The 15,795-nt window shown below is 41.1% G+C and overlaps 1 protein-coding gene across 1 annotated transcript; it reads left to right on the forward strand.

Annotated features, from left to right (window-relative positions):
• The first annotated feature begins 296 nt into the window (after positions 1 to 296).
• Positions 297 to 5,563, forward strand: ZNF281 (zinc finger protein 281). Its single transcript, XM_009474424.2, has one exon. It carries the CDS (start codon positions 513 to 515, stop codon positions 3,153 to 3,155), a length of 2,643 nt encoding a protein of 880 aa, XP_009472699.2. The 5' UTR covers positions 297 to 512; the 3' UTR covers positions 3,156 to 5,563.
• Positions 5,564 to 15,795: the final 10,232 nt, after the last annotated feature.

A 15,795-nucleotide genomic window follows, 5' to 3' on the forward strand; every position in this document is an offset into this window, starting at 1 on the left:
GCGGAGGCGGCCGAAGGCGCTCCGGGGCGCGGGCGGGGGCCAGGCCCGGGCGCTCCGCGGCGGCGCCCACCAACATGGCACCGCCGCCCCACGCCAGCGCCGCGGCTGAGGCGGCGGCGGCGGCGGGCGGGCAGGGCCCGTGGCGCCTGCGCGCTGCCTGCCCGCCGGCTGCCCGGCCGGCCGGGCCGTACCCAGCGTGCCGCGCGCCGCGCATGTGCAGTGCGGGGCGCAGGGGCTGCTAATTCCATTGTGGAGCGGACGCGGCGTTATTTTTAACTGGAGGCGGCGGCGGCGGCGGGAGCCGTAAGTGCAGCCCGGGCCGGGGGCCGCCCGTCGGCGCGGGTGGGGGTGGCGGCGGCGATGCGCCCGGGCGGCGGCTGCCGGGCCGCCGCGGGAGCCAGCCGCTGAGCGGGGCGCCCGCCAGCGAGGCAGCGAGCGGTGTCCGGCGGGCGGGCGGCGGGTCCCGCAGCCCCTCTGGGCCGCGCCTCCTCTCCGGCCCGCCTTCCCGGGGGATGAAACTCGGCAGCGGCTTCCTCGGCGGCGGCGGCAGCAAGAGGGCGGCGGCCATGGAGCCCACCTTCCCCCCCGGCATGGTTATGTTCAACCACCGCCTGCCCCCGGTCACCAGCTTCACCCGGGCGGCTGCGCCCCCCCCGGCGGCCCAGCACCCCCCGCAGTGCGTGTTACCTCCGGCCTCCGCCGCCGCCGCTTCCTCCACGGCGGCGGCCGAGCCCCCGGCGCCTCCTCCCCCTCAGGACATGACTTTCAAGAAGGAGCCGGCGGGGGCTTTCCCCTCCGCTCCCTCCTCCTCGCAGAGGAGCCCCTGGGGCTTTCTGCAGTCCCTCGTGAGCATCAAGCAAGAGAAGCCCAGCGAGCAGGAGGAGGAGGAGCAGCAGCAGCCGCAGCACCATCACCACTACGGGGGGCTCTTTGGGGGAGCGGGGGAGGAGAGGCCCCCCGGCCTGGGGAGCAGCAGTGGGGAAGGAACCGGCCAGAGCGTGATTCAGGACCTCAGCCTTCTTCACCACCTGCACCAGCATCCCCACCGAGACCTGTTACTGAGTGGCAGAGGTGAGGGCGCCCCTGGGAGCTCGGGTGAGCCAAAGCACGATGCCCAGGTCAAGAAGGCAAAGAGGCCAAAGCCAGAAACTCAGGGAATCAAAGCCAAGCGGAAGCCAAGCGCTTCATCCAAACCCCCCCTGGTGGGAGATGGGGAAGGTGCCATTGCGTCCCCCAGTCAGAAACCTCACGTCTGCGAACACTGCAGCGCTGCCTTCAGGAGCTCCTATCACTTGCGCAGACATGTGCTCATTCACACGGGGGAGAGGCCTTTCCAGTGCAGCCAGTGCAGCATGGGATTCATCCAGAAGTACTTGCTGCAGAGGCACGAGAAGATCCACAGTAGGGAGAAGCCTTTTGGGTGCGACCAGTGTAGTATGAAGTTCATCCAGAAGTACCACATGGAAAGACACAAGAGGACGCATAGCGGAGAAAAGCCATACAAATGTGACACTTGTCAGCAGTATTTTTCAAGGACTGATAGACTGTTGAAGCACAGAAGAACATGTGGTGAAGCCATAGGTAAAGCAGGTGCTGGAATGGAGCCCGGATCATCAAATAACATGGGTAGCTTGGCTGCATTGTCTCAGGGAAATACAAGTTCCTCAAGGAGAAAAAGTAAAACAAAAAGTATATCCACTGAAAACAAAGGAAATAAGTGTAGCAGCAAAGTAACTGAATCTCAAGTTGCAAGTAATGTGGCCATGCCAAATTATGCAGTTGATATTCCTATTGTGTCTTCCAGTGGCGGTCTAGTTGGCACGGGCGTAGAAGAACTTCAGAAAAAGGTGCCAAAATTGGTCTTGAAAAAAGGAAGCAGAAAACAGGCAGACAAAAATTACCTTAATTTTGTGTCGCCGCTGCCAGATATTCTGGGGCAAAAACCACTGTCTGGGAAACAGAGTGGCTCGCTAGGCCTAGTAGCCAATACCGGTGTAGAAACTATTGGCCTTCTCCAAAGTACAGGTGGTAAACCAGGTCAAATAAGTAGCAATTACGATGATGCCATGCAGTTTTCAAAGAAAAGAAGATACTTACAAACTGCAAGCAGTAACAGTGCCTTTTCAATTAATGTTGGACACATGACTTCCCAGCAATCCGTCATCCAGTCAGCAGGTGTTAGTGTTATGGATAATGAAGCTCCATTATCTCTTATTGATTCATCATCTTTAAATAGTGAAATAAAGTCTTGCCACGACAAGTCTGGTATTCCTGATGAAGTCTTACAGAGCCTTTTGGACCAGTACTCTCACAAATCAGAAGGCCAGAAAGAAGATCCGTTCAGTATAACTGAACAGCGTGTGGACTTGCACACCTCAGGAGAACATTCAGAGATGGTTCAGGAAGAAAACTTGAGCCCTAACTCTCAAACAGTTTCAAATGATAAGGCGAGCATGTTGCAAGAATACTCCAAATACCTCCAACAAGCCTTCGAAAGAACAACCAATAGCACTGGTTTTGCTTTTGGACCCAGTTTCCAATTTGTTAGCTTGTCTTCAACTCTCCATAACCACACTCTGTTTCAAGACAAACAGATATACACTACATCTCCACTTGAGTGTGGCTTCAGCCAATCCGTTACCTCAGTATTGCCAACTGCATTGCCAAAACCTCCGTTTGGGATGTTGCTTGGATCTCAACCAGGCTTTTACTTGTCTGCTTTGGAGGCTACGCATCAACAGTTGACTCCTTCTCAAGAGCTGGATGATCTCATTGATCCGCAGAAAAACTTAGAGACTTCATCTAACTACCAGTCGACGTCTCAGAAACTGACTGGCCAGAAGGAACAGAAAAACTTAGAATCCTCAACGAGCTTTCAGATCCCGTCTCAGGAGTTAACTAGCCAGATAGATCCTCAGAAGGACATAGAGCCTAGAGCAACCTACCAGATCGAGAACTTTGCACAAGCGTTTGGTTCTCAGTTTAAGTCGGGCAGCAGGGTGCCAATGACTTTTATCACTAACTCTAATGGAGAAGTGGACCATAGAGTAAGGACTTCAGTGTCAGATTTCTCAGGGTATACAAATATGATGTCTGATGTAAGTGAGCCATGTAGTACACGAGTAAAAACCCCAACCAGCCAGAGTTATAGGTAAGGTCCCGACTGTGACCAGGCTGTGGGGTCTTTTTAATGTAATTTTGTTTTACTTTGACAACACTGCCATTGGAATGTTTCTACACGGTCCTATTAAGAATAATGTAACATGCCCTTTCAATGCAACTTTTCATATTTAGTTTATTTTGTTAGTGTTATTTTTTTAGATCTGTTTATTATGGTTTTTAATCAAAAATCAATAGATTAAAATAGTGTTTTTGTTCAAGTGACAATGTTTAGCAATCAAATTTACATTATATAGATTGTCAGGGAATAGCCCAAAAGTTTAAAATGCAAAAAATTAACTTTGTTCCTAGGACTAAGGTTTATTCTAATTGCTTTACTCTCAGGAAAGTGTAACGAAGCATGGGAATTCTATGCACCACCAGTGTATTGGAACTTCCAATTTACAGATAGCAACAAATATATCTCAGCTTTTTGAGGAAGGGATCTATGACATTTCAAATTGCTGTCTCCTATGTCTGGGCTGATCTGAAAGAATTTTGCTACCTAAATCTCCTTGTTTTTAAAGTACTCCCGTTCTTCCAGGTAACGCTCATTCCAGGCAGGTGGAGCAAATATTCTCGGGTTTATACAAAGAGCCCAGAATGGTAGCTTTAATATAAACAATAATGTCCCCAGAACTCCTGTGTAAGACTGTAATTCCGTAAAGAGATTCTGTTGACACAAACCGTGAGAACAAAACGTGTGCGTCTGGTTCATGTCATTGGAACCCCGACTTGAAACTACAGTCATAATCCAGATATGCTTATGGGATACATTATTTATTATACATGGATCAAAAAGTTGGTCTCCTGCTCTTCCCCTTTTGCACGTTCTTTTAGTGTATAAGGTGCCCTCTCTTTTGTTGTGCTCCCGAGTCCTCTGGATTTGATCTTGGGTTTTTTCCCCCTTTAATTTACACCTTTTCTTCCTCTTCTTCCCTACTCTCTCTCTCTCACCCCAACTTAATAGCTAGCATTTAAAAAGATTTACATTCCAGAAAGTGCGTATCTTACTATGTACTTTCTGATGTCTTACGACATCAGATTTTGAACAATAAACACCCACATGTTTTAGAATTATGTCAAGGTTTCCATGTACAATAAGAAATAATATACTCCCAATTGTACATACTAAGGCCCCTATCCTGCATCAGGATCAGCTAACACGGACCCCTGTGCCCAGCAGTGTACCAGTGGTGTCACTGGAGCTCTTTACGGATATAGGGGTTTGCAGCAGTTCGTCATTGCAGGCTTTTAGGGCCTAAGGCTGCAATTCCATCAAAGGTTTCTGGTGATGACATCAACTACGAAAGTAGAACTTGAGTGGCTTGTTAATATCAACAGAACTTTTCTTTGGAATTATTGCCTTACTTTATGTATATTTTGTGGTACATTATTTATTATATGTGAATCCTGATTAATGCCTGTGGAGCCACGGAAACCTGCTAGAAATACTGGTGGCCATTCAAAGCTGCTGAAAGGCAGTGGCACTGCTCTAAACCACTTTTTGAAAATGTATTTTTTGATTAGTTTTTTTAATGTAATTTTGGTGATGTTTATGCTGATGGTTTTTTATGTACTCTTGGTGATGTTTCAGTCTTATGTACTTTTCTGGTGTCAGGAAAGTACCAGTGGTTGTTTGCAGTCTTATTGTGTAATCAGCCTATTACAGGCTTCCATGTATAATAAAGTTATTAACATTGTGCAAGTGTAAAACACTTCTGTTATGAAAGTGGTGTATTATTAAACAAATTGTTACAAAAATCCTGGGTAATTTCTCCCGTTGTCCCTCACCACTAAAAATTGAAACCTGAGCCCACTTGTAATCTCTTTTCCTAGGTGAATTATCTTTTTTTTTTTCCCTTACTAATCTAGAGTTTGTTCTCATAGAATCCATGTAACTCCATTAACTTTTTCTTTATACTTGATTATGTATTTCACCCTATTTCAGTTTAAGTAAGCAAACAACAACTGTTCTCTAAACACAGAACCCAGCCTGTTACCAGGGATGGAATAGTCCATAACCACTGTGTTGGCTTTTTCAGTACCTTTTCTTTTGTTTTACAGAGGTTATAATTTACATTCTTTATATTGTGTGTAGTAGAAGTTGCATATGTATTGTTCTGGCTGTTTGGTTTAAATTAATACTAATAAAGCCCATTATTCACAAAATGATAAAGATATCACTTCTATTATCCAGTCACGCTTTTGAGGACCTTTTAAGGAAACATTGTGAGATTAAAGTTTGAGAAGGAACGATACACCTTACTGGCATGTTTTGAGCTTGTTTTCTTCTTTCAGTTTCTTTTTGGGTCAGATAGTCTGAATGCACTATTTTAGAAATCAGGGCTCTTATCTCATACCTTTAGCTTCCAAGGCAAAAATTAAGTTAAGTTAACTTAAGTTAAACCATTCATACAACTTCATCTTTTAAAATCTGTGTCTTTTTATATATGAATTTGGTTAAAAATATATAAATTGCATATTGTTAACTTCAAAGACATTTTGTAATTGCTGGAAATCCAGAATGACACATATATAATACAATTTTGTTCAAAGTAAAGATTTTAGAAAGTCCTCTATCTGGTTTTTGGTTTGGTGTTTGCTTTTTTTTTCCCCCCCCCGTGCTATAACTTCTGCATTATAAGGAAAGCATAATAAAAATAGTATTATAGCAAAATATTTAAAAGCTTTTTAGGTATCCGATGGCAGTTTGTGGGTTTTCTTAATCTGTATTTTTCTTCAGCTTTGCATGTGAATATAAGAGTAGCAGTGTTGAAATCTCAAAGTGATTGAAAAGTAGAGTATTGAAAAACAGAAGACAGCAGTTTGAATCAAGGCAATGACACGGACACGAGGAAAATCGTTGGAATGCTGAAAAGCAAATGAGGACGAAAACCTTCCAAAGTACACAGGAAATATGCTAAATGTTTAACATTCAGAACATTGCTAGGAATCATTTCAGAAAATCTGAGGGGGAAATGATTGGAATTTTGTATGTTTGTATGTGGCAGTGAGAGAAGGAAAAAGGAAAGCAAAATGGTCCTTGAAATTTTTTTCCGCTTTAGTTCCTGGTTTCATTTTTTGTTGTTTTTAAAGGAATTATGGGAGGGGAACGATAACGTGTTTCCTACCACTAACAAGAGTGTAAAGAAGAATTGATGTATGTGATGATAGAAAATTGCACATAAACTGTTATGCTTCTTATTATAGTAGCTCACATAACGTGTTTTTGCTTTGGAACAAACATGTTATGGTACCCTGAATTGTGAATGTGTCTGTAAGCTCCAGGCCACTAAAAGTGCATGTCTGACCTGCCTGCAGGTGATCTAGAAGAGCTAGCTAAAATTTGTAGTAGTTCCTGAATTATTTAAATTGGAGATAGACGTAGAAAATTTTAGAGTAAGAAATCGGTGAAATGAAAGAGGGATGAAAAAAAATGGTGAAAATGTGATGGTGCAAAGGGAGATCACAATTTCAGGTTTATGGACTACTGATGAAGAAAAGCTGTCTGATGCCTCATGGAGACCTTGAGAAGACAGTGGCATAATTCAATGTATTCAGTTAGTGGTTTTTGGTTGTTTCAGTTGTTTGGTTCTGCCCCCCAGTATTATATGCATGAAAACAATATATTTGTCTGCATGATGCTTCTGTTTTTTTTTCCCACCAACTAGAAATCAGTGGTGTTCATGTGAAGTTGCCCTTGTGACTGTGGAAATGTTTGTTATCCCTGAGAAGATATGTGTGAGAATGTATAAAGTTACTACCTCCCTGGTTTTTATTGTATGTGTTGAAGAGAGTCGCGCCACTATAAAATGGAAGATTCTGTTTGCAGCCCCTGCTGACTACCAGCTTTAACCATTTGGACTGGAATTTTCCAGGCTTTGTCTGTCTCACACTCCACACACTATCTTTCTCTGGGAAACTTCTGCAAAAATTGCTCACGTATTTCCTAAAATAAGATTAAGGAAGAAAACTTTCTTGTTCCACTGGCCTTTTCATCCCATGCTTCTTTAAAAACAAATCAGAATCATCCCCCCCCAAACTAGCAACATTCTATATTGGAGCTAGGACTTTAGACTAGTTTGATGGGTGTCCCTTGTTGAATCACTGTTCTTGAAAACCTGATAATAATCAATTAAGAGTCTTTTACATTCAGAGACTTGAATGTTTGGTGGCTATATTTCCAAAGATGACGCCTCCAGGATAACGGATTGGGCTATTACAATTGTTTGATATGTTAGTCCAAGTGGCAGTTTCTTTTAATGTGTCCTGTATGGGGGCATATGTTGCATATTCTCAGACTGGAATTTCTTTTCTGGCTTCTTATATAAACTGTAGAGTCTTCACCTTTAATATTCTGAGGTGATTTTTATGCAATTTTTTTTTTTTTTACAAACACTTAAGAAAATAAGGTATAGTATTGTGCACAGCATTTGTAACAGGATATATACCCTGTTTAGCAAATGAACAGCTATGATATGCTTTGTTATCCATGTTGTTTTAAACATGTTTCTTGTGTCTCCTTTTTCACTTGCAGTTAAAACCCAGATTCATTTCAGCATTGTTTGTTTTCTCACAGACAGTAATATCTGGCTACACTGCAAAAGAAAAGAAATTTACTTTTTCATATCCTTAAACTGATATTCTAATCCTATGGGTTTTATAGATACTGATGGTATAAATTTACTTTTGGACGGCCAGTTCCATTTTGGTACCAATGACCTGGAGGGATAGGTACTGGAATTTCATCTTTGACGCTGATTGCAGTTGAGCTCCTTGGTATAAGACCCCTGCTGTTTCAAACTGTGTCTATGTGGGTTACTGACTTAGTAAATGTGGAATAGCTGATTGTCTAGAACCAAGCAGAAGCTGTGGGGTAGAGTCATGGGGTAATTTAATTCTCTAAGGTGATATTCAGGAGCCTCAATCACTAGGTTGTCTCTCCCTTTTCTTCTGTTCACTGTAAATCTGGCATCTGCAAGAAGTGAAACGAGGTTCTGCAGATAGCAGCCTCATTAAGCATAGTCCCGCTTCATTCTCTGAGTGTTGTCATCCTATTCATTGTGGACACAAGCAGCAAGGCAGTGTTGCTTGGAAAAAATACTGTGTCATCATGTAATCAGTCTGTCATAATGCACATACAAGATGGGGTGAATTGACGATTAAAGGAAGATTTCGTTCTGGCGGGTTTTTTTAAACTTATAATGCTTGATTCATAATCTTTATTGTAATGTAAATTTTTGTATATAGCATACTACTATATTTTCATATTGATACTTTTCAATATTTTGTTTTTATTAAATTTGCAGTGAATTTGGTAATTTTGAACCAAAGGCTGTCCTAAGTAATGGTATGATGCTACACTAGAAAGCTGCCTGTGTACCTGGGGACTTGGTCTGAACTTTGATAAAATATTATCTAGCCAAACTCAAAATGAAGAAAGCATTAAGAACTAATTTAAGAATATATTTCTTTTATTATTTTAATATACTTTATCTTACCTTAAAATGTATTTTAAATCATCTTTTATTTAGTGCTACAAATATCAAAACACTCTGTGAACTAATGAGGTGTATAATGGTTATTATGCAGGATCTGCAGCAAGCATCAGATGCTCTGTAGTAGCACGTGGGCCACCTTTGATGCTAAAACCTGCTTTATCTCAAGCTAGGTTATTACCATTCAGAATATTCCTGCGTTCTTGTTCAGAAGGAAACTTTACTTTGTGTTGTTGGCAAAAGAGGTTTAATTTTGATCTTTCTCAAAGGCCAAAAGACTGGTTGTTTTTAATCCCACAGTTTCTCCTTATAGTGTGTACTTCTCTGTCTGCTTCTACTCTGTTCCCAGGGGATAGGAGGTTTGAGTCTTGACTGGGACATGATGTGTGCGGGTGCTGGTGTATGGCCAGAAATTATATCGATGATGGTAAGGATGGTTCAGTCTGCTCAAAGATTCTGAATATTTTTTTCTGGAGGGGGAAAAAAAATCTCACAGGTGGGAGGTTTTTTGGATGCTCTTATGTTCTGAGATGAGTGGGAGTAAAACCAGGCTGAGACCTATTTTGGAGAGTAGAATTTACAAAGAAATCCATATGCAATATGCAACTCCACATGTGTTGAGGTTTAGAATCACTTTAATTTGCTTTCCTGTAATGGGGAAATATATAGATGTGTAATAAAACATCTTGCATGTTTTGCTGAGGTGCTTTAAATTATGGTGAGTAAAATATGCCTATGGATCTTATCTGTTAAACAAAATGGATCTCTAGAATGAAAAATATTATCTTAGAAAGTGCTTGGTAATACTGGAAAATGAGACTAATAAGGATTAGCTTATGCAGCTGAAGATTTATATTCTGTTAGCTATCTGCTTGGTGTTTGGTCAGATTGGTGATAACACATTTACTCGTAGAAGCTCATGGCCCCATCATGTCTTAAGGGGCAGTAGGCAATCACGCAATCTCGGTAGAGAGAACATGGCCTTCCTTTTGCAGCTGGGCAGTGGTCAATGGTCTGGAAGTGTGAGGTACGGCACAGCAAGTTCTGTTTCTTAGAACACCTAGTTTTTTTTGAAGACCTGCCATTTCCAAGTACTGATCTGCTTTGTGAAAATGAAATGCAGATATCTGTGCCAAAATTCTGCTATCTGAGGTCTGGCCAGCTTTAGTCCAGAGGGTTATTCAACAGTAATCAATGGAGATGTGTCGCTAAAAATATTCAACCTGTTTAGCTTAAGGAATTTGTCAACCTTAGAAAGCTAGGTCAAATTATATCACGAAGCAGTTCATGTACTTGATCCATCAAACCCTGTAACTAAACATGTACGCTTGGTGATCGTAGTGCAGAGTTAAGTCTGTATGAAATGTGTAGATGATTTAAAAGTTTATTTCCTGAGTGTTCTTAATTAAAACTTCTTTCCAGGTTTACTTCTACAATAGTTGTTTAATAGTAGTCTGGGGAGACAAGGGTTAAACTGATTACTCATCTCGAGGTGTTGGAACTTGGATTTTTTGAGAAATTGCAATCATTTTTTTGTACGTATGCTAAATTTGATCATTTATTTTGGAGTTTAGAGAGGCACTTTAGAGTCAAAGTAGTTTCATATTTTGTTTAACATGGTTCTGGAAATCATACTTTACACGTCATCTTAAGAGTGGATGGCAAATGGAATAAGACTGCTAGTAGGTAAAATCATCAGTTTTTACTATTTTTAACATTGTATTCTGATGCTTGCATGTTTTGTTCTTCTCACAATGAAGCTAAATTAAAATGTCTGAGAAAGAGGTCCCTCTAATATAGCATAATGAAGTCTGTAAATGGGTACAGTTGTAGGTCATCATGAATAAGAATGCAGTGACCTTTGTCTTGACAATGGAGCTGACACAAGCTTCTCAAAGAGCTGGTTTTTTGTTTTGGGCTTGTTGTGTTTTGTTTTTTTTTTTTAATTATTTCTCCACCAGAAAGGACACAAATAAAACAGAGGATCCCCCTTCTCCCATCAGTGAACAAAATCATAAGATTAGGAAATGTATTGTAAATTGTCAGTTTACAAAATCTAGAAATAACAGGGAGTTCTTTCTCAATCTAGATATTGTTACAGGAATGATGTGTGGCAAGGAGTTGGGAAAACAAGGAAAGTAGAGGGGCTATATGATTGGTAAAGGACCTTCTGGTTTCCTAAGATACTCTGTAACAGTCCGTTTTGATTTTTGGATACGCAGCAGTGAGGCATTCAAAATTACCAGTAGCTTCTTATAATTTTGAATCTAGAAAAATCACAAATCTTCATGTCATTCATTTTCCACTTACTTTTATGTGTGTCTGCAGGCTTCTAATGCACTGTGTTGAAATATGGGAAGGCTCAAATTTCTTGGTGGCCTGTATAAAAAAGCAAAGCATTTTGCAGAAAGCACGTAAATGTTGTGGCTGTTCCCTAGCAGGGAGACCCTGTTGCTCCATCCAACTTTAGCAGAGGTTTTCGAATTGCAGTGCTCAGCAATTTTCTTTAACCATAGAGAATCATCTGTCATTCTTAAATAATGGCAGTACCTGCTAGTTTAGGACTTTCTCAAGGTTTCAGCAATGTCGATCTGAATTGTGCTGTCTCTTGTAGAGGAGAGGCCTGTGTAGCAGAGCAAACTCTGAAGTGTGTAGTGAAGGTAATGAATGGAGATTTGTTCTTTTTTGTAAGAAGTCATATCTATAGACCTGGTTCTCTATGATCAGATAATGTTTTGTTTTGTTTTTATCCTGTAAAGGAGTAAAGAGAGGAAATAGGTTGTTAGACTTTTTTTTTTTTAAGTTTTTTTGTTTTGTTTGTTTGTTTGTTTGTTTTTAGCCAAGGACCTGACTACATGTTCTTTTGAAGTGGAGATTGCTTCCTTGATGACGGATGCTACTTCCATAAGGCCACAGCCCGGGTGAGCACCTGAATCAGGGACTTTGATTGGGAGTGTGCCTCTTTGAGAATATGCTTCTTCAAAAGTATGTCTGTTTAAAAAAAAAGAAAGAAAGAAAAGGTAAGTTTAGAGTATGCACATGTTATTTCAGAGCTATGTAAACTGAAAGAGTGAAACAGCAGTTACCATATAGTATTATAAGTCCTTAAAACATATTCCAGGAAAACAATATGCTAATACTGTATAAACGCATCTGATGTACAGTAAGAAGTGGCTTTAATATGCAAAGATCAAAAGATATGTGGAACAGTACATTAATGATTTTAGAAAGATTTAATTTACTTTTTCTCCTCTACAAACAAGAAGACTTACCCATAAAGCTCGCTTTATAAGCTAGAACCTGACTAATTTGACAAATTCTTTGGCAGATGGAAAGTGGAAACAATGATTTTATTTTTTCCAGAGGAAAAGTGTGCCAAGGAATGAGGTAAATTCTTAGTGAAGATCAAGTGCTGTGCAGTTTCTGCACATGCTAGCAAAGTTATGGTAAAACAGTGATTTCTACTTTTTTACCTTAACATGCCAATATGAAACAAAAACTGCAAGCTGCCATACCTAGCATGTAGCAGGCTGAAGAAGTGGGCTGACAGGAATCTCATGAAGTTTAGCAAAGTGAAACGCTCAGTCCTGTATCTGGGGAGGAATAACCCTATGCATCAGTACATGCTGGGGGCCAGCTAGCTGGAAAGCAACTTTGCTGGGAAGGACTTGGGGTCCTGGTGGACAACAAGCTGACTAAGAGCCAGCAATGTGCCCTCGTGGCAAAAAAGGCTAACGGTATCCTGGGATGCATCAGGAGGAGCATTGCCAGTGGTCGAGGAAGGTGTCCTTCTAATCTACTTAGGACCGGTGAGGCCGCATCCTGGGCTCCACAGTACAAGAGACAGACAGACTTACTGGAATGAGTCCAGCGCAGTGCCACAAAGATGATTAAGGGTGAGGGGTCTCTTTCATATTAGGAGAGGCCGAGAGAGCTGGGAGTGTTCAGCCTGGAGAAGACAAGGCTCAGGGAGATCTCATGAATGTGTACAAATGCCTAATGGGAAAGAATGAAGACGAGGGAGCCAGACTCTTTGCAGTAGTGCCCACTGGTGGGACAAGAGGCAATGGGCACAAATTAAAACACATAAAATTCCATCCGAGCACAAGAAGACACTTTTTTACTGATAGGGTTGTCAAACACAGGAATAAGTTGCCAGAAAGGTTGTGGAGTCTCCATCTGTGGAGGTATTTAAAGCCTGACTGGACATGGTCCTGGACAGCCTGCTCTGGCTGACCTGGTTTGGGCAGAGGATTTGGACAACATGACCTCAGGAGGGCCTTTCCAACATCAACAATTCTGTGATTCTCTATAGTTTTGTTTGATCATTGGTCTGTGCCAAACAGCAACAACAGATTTTATGCTGAGGAGACAGTATTTGTCTCTAGGAAGTAGTACAATGGGGAGTCTGAAAGTGCATTGTTTAATGGAACAAATGGACTAGAGAATTCAAGAGATGTTGGGAATCCTATCACTATGCAGTGTTAAGCAGTTAAATGTTGTTTCAGATGTCTAGGTCGGACACTTGAGTCTGCTTTAAATTGCAGGCATTTTCCATGACAAGTCTTCCTCAGTCTTTTAGTAAAGATTAAGAAGAAAAGACATGGAAAGCATTTTGAAATAAAATCCTATTTGCTTCTTTATATTTTACTAACTTTCCTTCTTTCCTTTCTTGTTAACTGTAAAAGCTTACCATAACGAAACATCTAGCTGACACTCATTTATGTGATTTGGGAGATGGTAATTGCTTTTCTCCTCTTCTCCCCCAAAGTTAGCTTAAATGGCCTGGCTTGAAGCTGCTCTTGTTCAGAGCTCATGCAGGAGAAAAGAAAAAAGCAAAGCAGGGAGAATGCAGCTTCTGGTTTTGGTTCAGACTTTAACTTGAAATCTTTCTGCTGGAGAAAGGCAGGCACAGAGCATTATCTTATCAGTCTGTTGATAAGTTGTAACAGCATTAGGCTGTTTCAGGCATTGCTGTTAGCTGTTGTTCTGGTCACGGGCTTGGTTGTTGCAAAAGATTGTCTTGACTGGTTGAGCCAGATTTTTTTTTTTTTTTTTTTTTTGAAACAGAAAGAAAAAAATGATTCAAAAGGATGGGGATTTAAAATGTATGTAGTGAATGGATGACAGCAGGAACATAAGTTTTGTATTCCAGATGTTTTTCAAGGCTTAATCAAAGCTGGATATTACAGCAATGTGATTTAGGTCTTCTTCGGTGGATCTGGTCTGGCTGTTTCTCAGGATCAGGGCAGTAATGCTAAATTATGTTGCAGTGAATCCTGGGTTTCCATGTGGTGATAGAGTTATCAATGATAATGGGAAGTTTCATACTTTTTGGACACCTATTGTAGGACTAGTTTTAAGTAATGGCTTTTAACTGAGGTCAGCATTTTTCTGCCATACCAGCTATAGGCCTTTCATTTCTGTGCCCTATACTTCTTTTGTTTGTTAGACTTGATTTCATCACAGTCCTTGGGTTTTATCAGTGGGTGTTGTTTGGACTAACTCAATATTTCCATCTTCAACTTTTCTGGCTTCTATAAACAGTAAGTCTTTGTTGGTTTATGCTTACAGATATATTTTTCATGCCTTTAAACCCTCTTCAGTGCATACTCTGTGTGTACTTAGTTTGCCTAGTATACGTAATGTAAATGCACTAAAAATTTCTGTGAAAATCCCTGTTTCTCTGAGATGTTGCAATAGAAAGATGTTATATTTTTTTAAAGGCTAGGTACTGGACTAATGTTCCGCTAACGTGTTAGAGGATACTATCCTCTTTGAGATGCAAAACCATATTATTGCTGAACACTGTGATTATTGATTTTTATGAAACTTTTTGCTCTAATAACATGGAAGCCAGCCCTTTATTCATATGTGTCAGTCTGTAGTTACTGAATTTAGGGAGTTTGTCAGAAAGTATTTAGCAGCTAGCCTCAGGACAAATTTAAGGCTTCGAGTGTAATCTTGATATTCTTGCACAGTTTTTCTGTATATGTTTTTCCTGTCCTTTTTTTTTTTTAAGATGGCAAGCTGAGAAAACAGGCAAAATGCCACAAGGTGGACTTTCTATTGATGATGTTCTCGTTCAGCAGCAGGTCTGAAGCCCTTGGATGACAAGGACCATTGTCATTTGAGCTAGCAGAGTAACTGATGATAGTAGCTGGTTGTCACCCTCTGTGGAACAGGACCTGTGGAGAAAACATCTTCGTGAGTTGTTTTCACAGGTAGATGCTGCTATCTTAATAATGGTGTACTTAATTATTTCGATCTTTATTGTGGACCAGGAAATAGGAACTCTAGCAGACAGACCCTTGTTATCTCGGACTTGACCCTTGTTCCTTTTACCTTGTTCCAGTCCTGTTTCTTTTAGTGCAGTTCTTAACTCAGTAAGCAAATACCACAGTTGTCTCATTCAGATCTCCCTGCTCTACAAGTCTTTGCCTCTCTTGGCTTCCACTTTGCCAAGTCCATCATCTTTTATGTGCACCCTTCTTCTGTCCTAATCTTGTTATTTCTGTTCCTGCATTCCTTGCCTGACCAGTTTCTGCATCCAGCTACACGTTCTGTTCTTCTCTCCTGTTCCAGTTTCACCAGACTCCTTGTCCCTCTGTGCTATTTCCTTTTGTCTGTGTATAGATTTCTTCTGCATGAGATGCAGAGAATTGATATTTGCTTGCAACCTGGATGTCTTACCGTTGTCATGATATAGAGCTGCTGTAACTGGCCTCTACATGGATAGTTTGGTTTTACCCCTCTTGGCAGGGCAGGAGGCATGTATTCTAGCATACCGGAGGAATAGGGCCAACTACAGTTTCTCAGAAATTCATATTACGTGGATGAATTTAGGTAGATTTTCTTGAAAATAAGCAGCAGTGTACCCCTGACACAAAGGATACACCCCTTTTGAAACTCAGTCGTCTTTGGGAGTACCAGAGATTTCCAAAGAAAAAGCCTTTTTTTTTTTTCTTTTTTTTTTTCTTTTGCATAGTTAAGACAATGTATTTTTCATTAGCATTCTTCTTAGAAGTGAGCAGGGCTTTCTGAATAAACACTGTATGTATTTATTTTCATGTGCAAGTGTGCACAGAAAGAATCTGACAGTGTCAAATATGGTTGATGAAAATGTCAGCCTGAG

Source organism: Nipponia nippon, unplaced genomic scaffold (assembly GCF_047370975.1).
Source record: "Nipponia nippon isolate SJK-2023a ecotype South Korea unplaced genomic scaffold, ASM4737097v1 scaffold_5, whole genome shotgun sequence".
Taxonomy (NCBI): Eukaryota; Metazoa; Chordata; class Aves; order Pelecaniformes; family Threskiornithidae; genus Nipponia; species Nipponia nippon.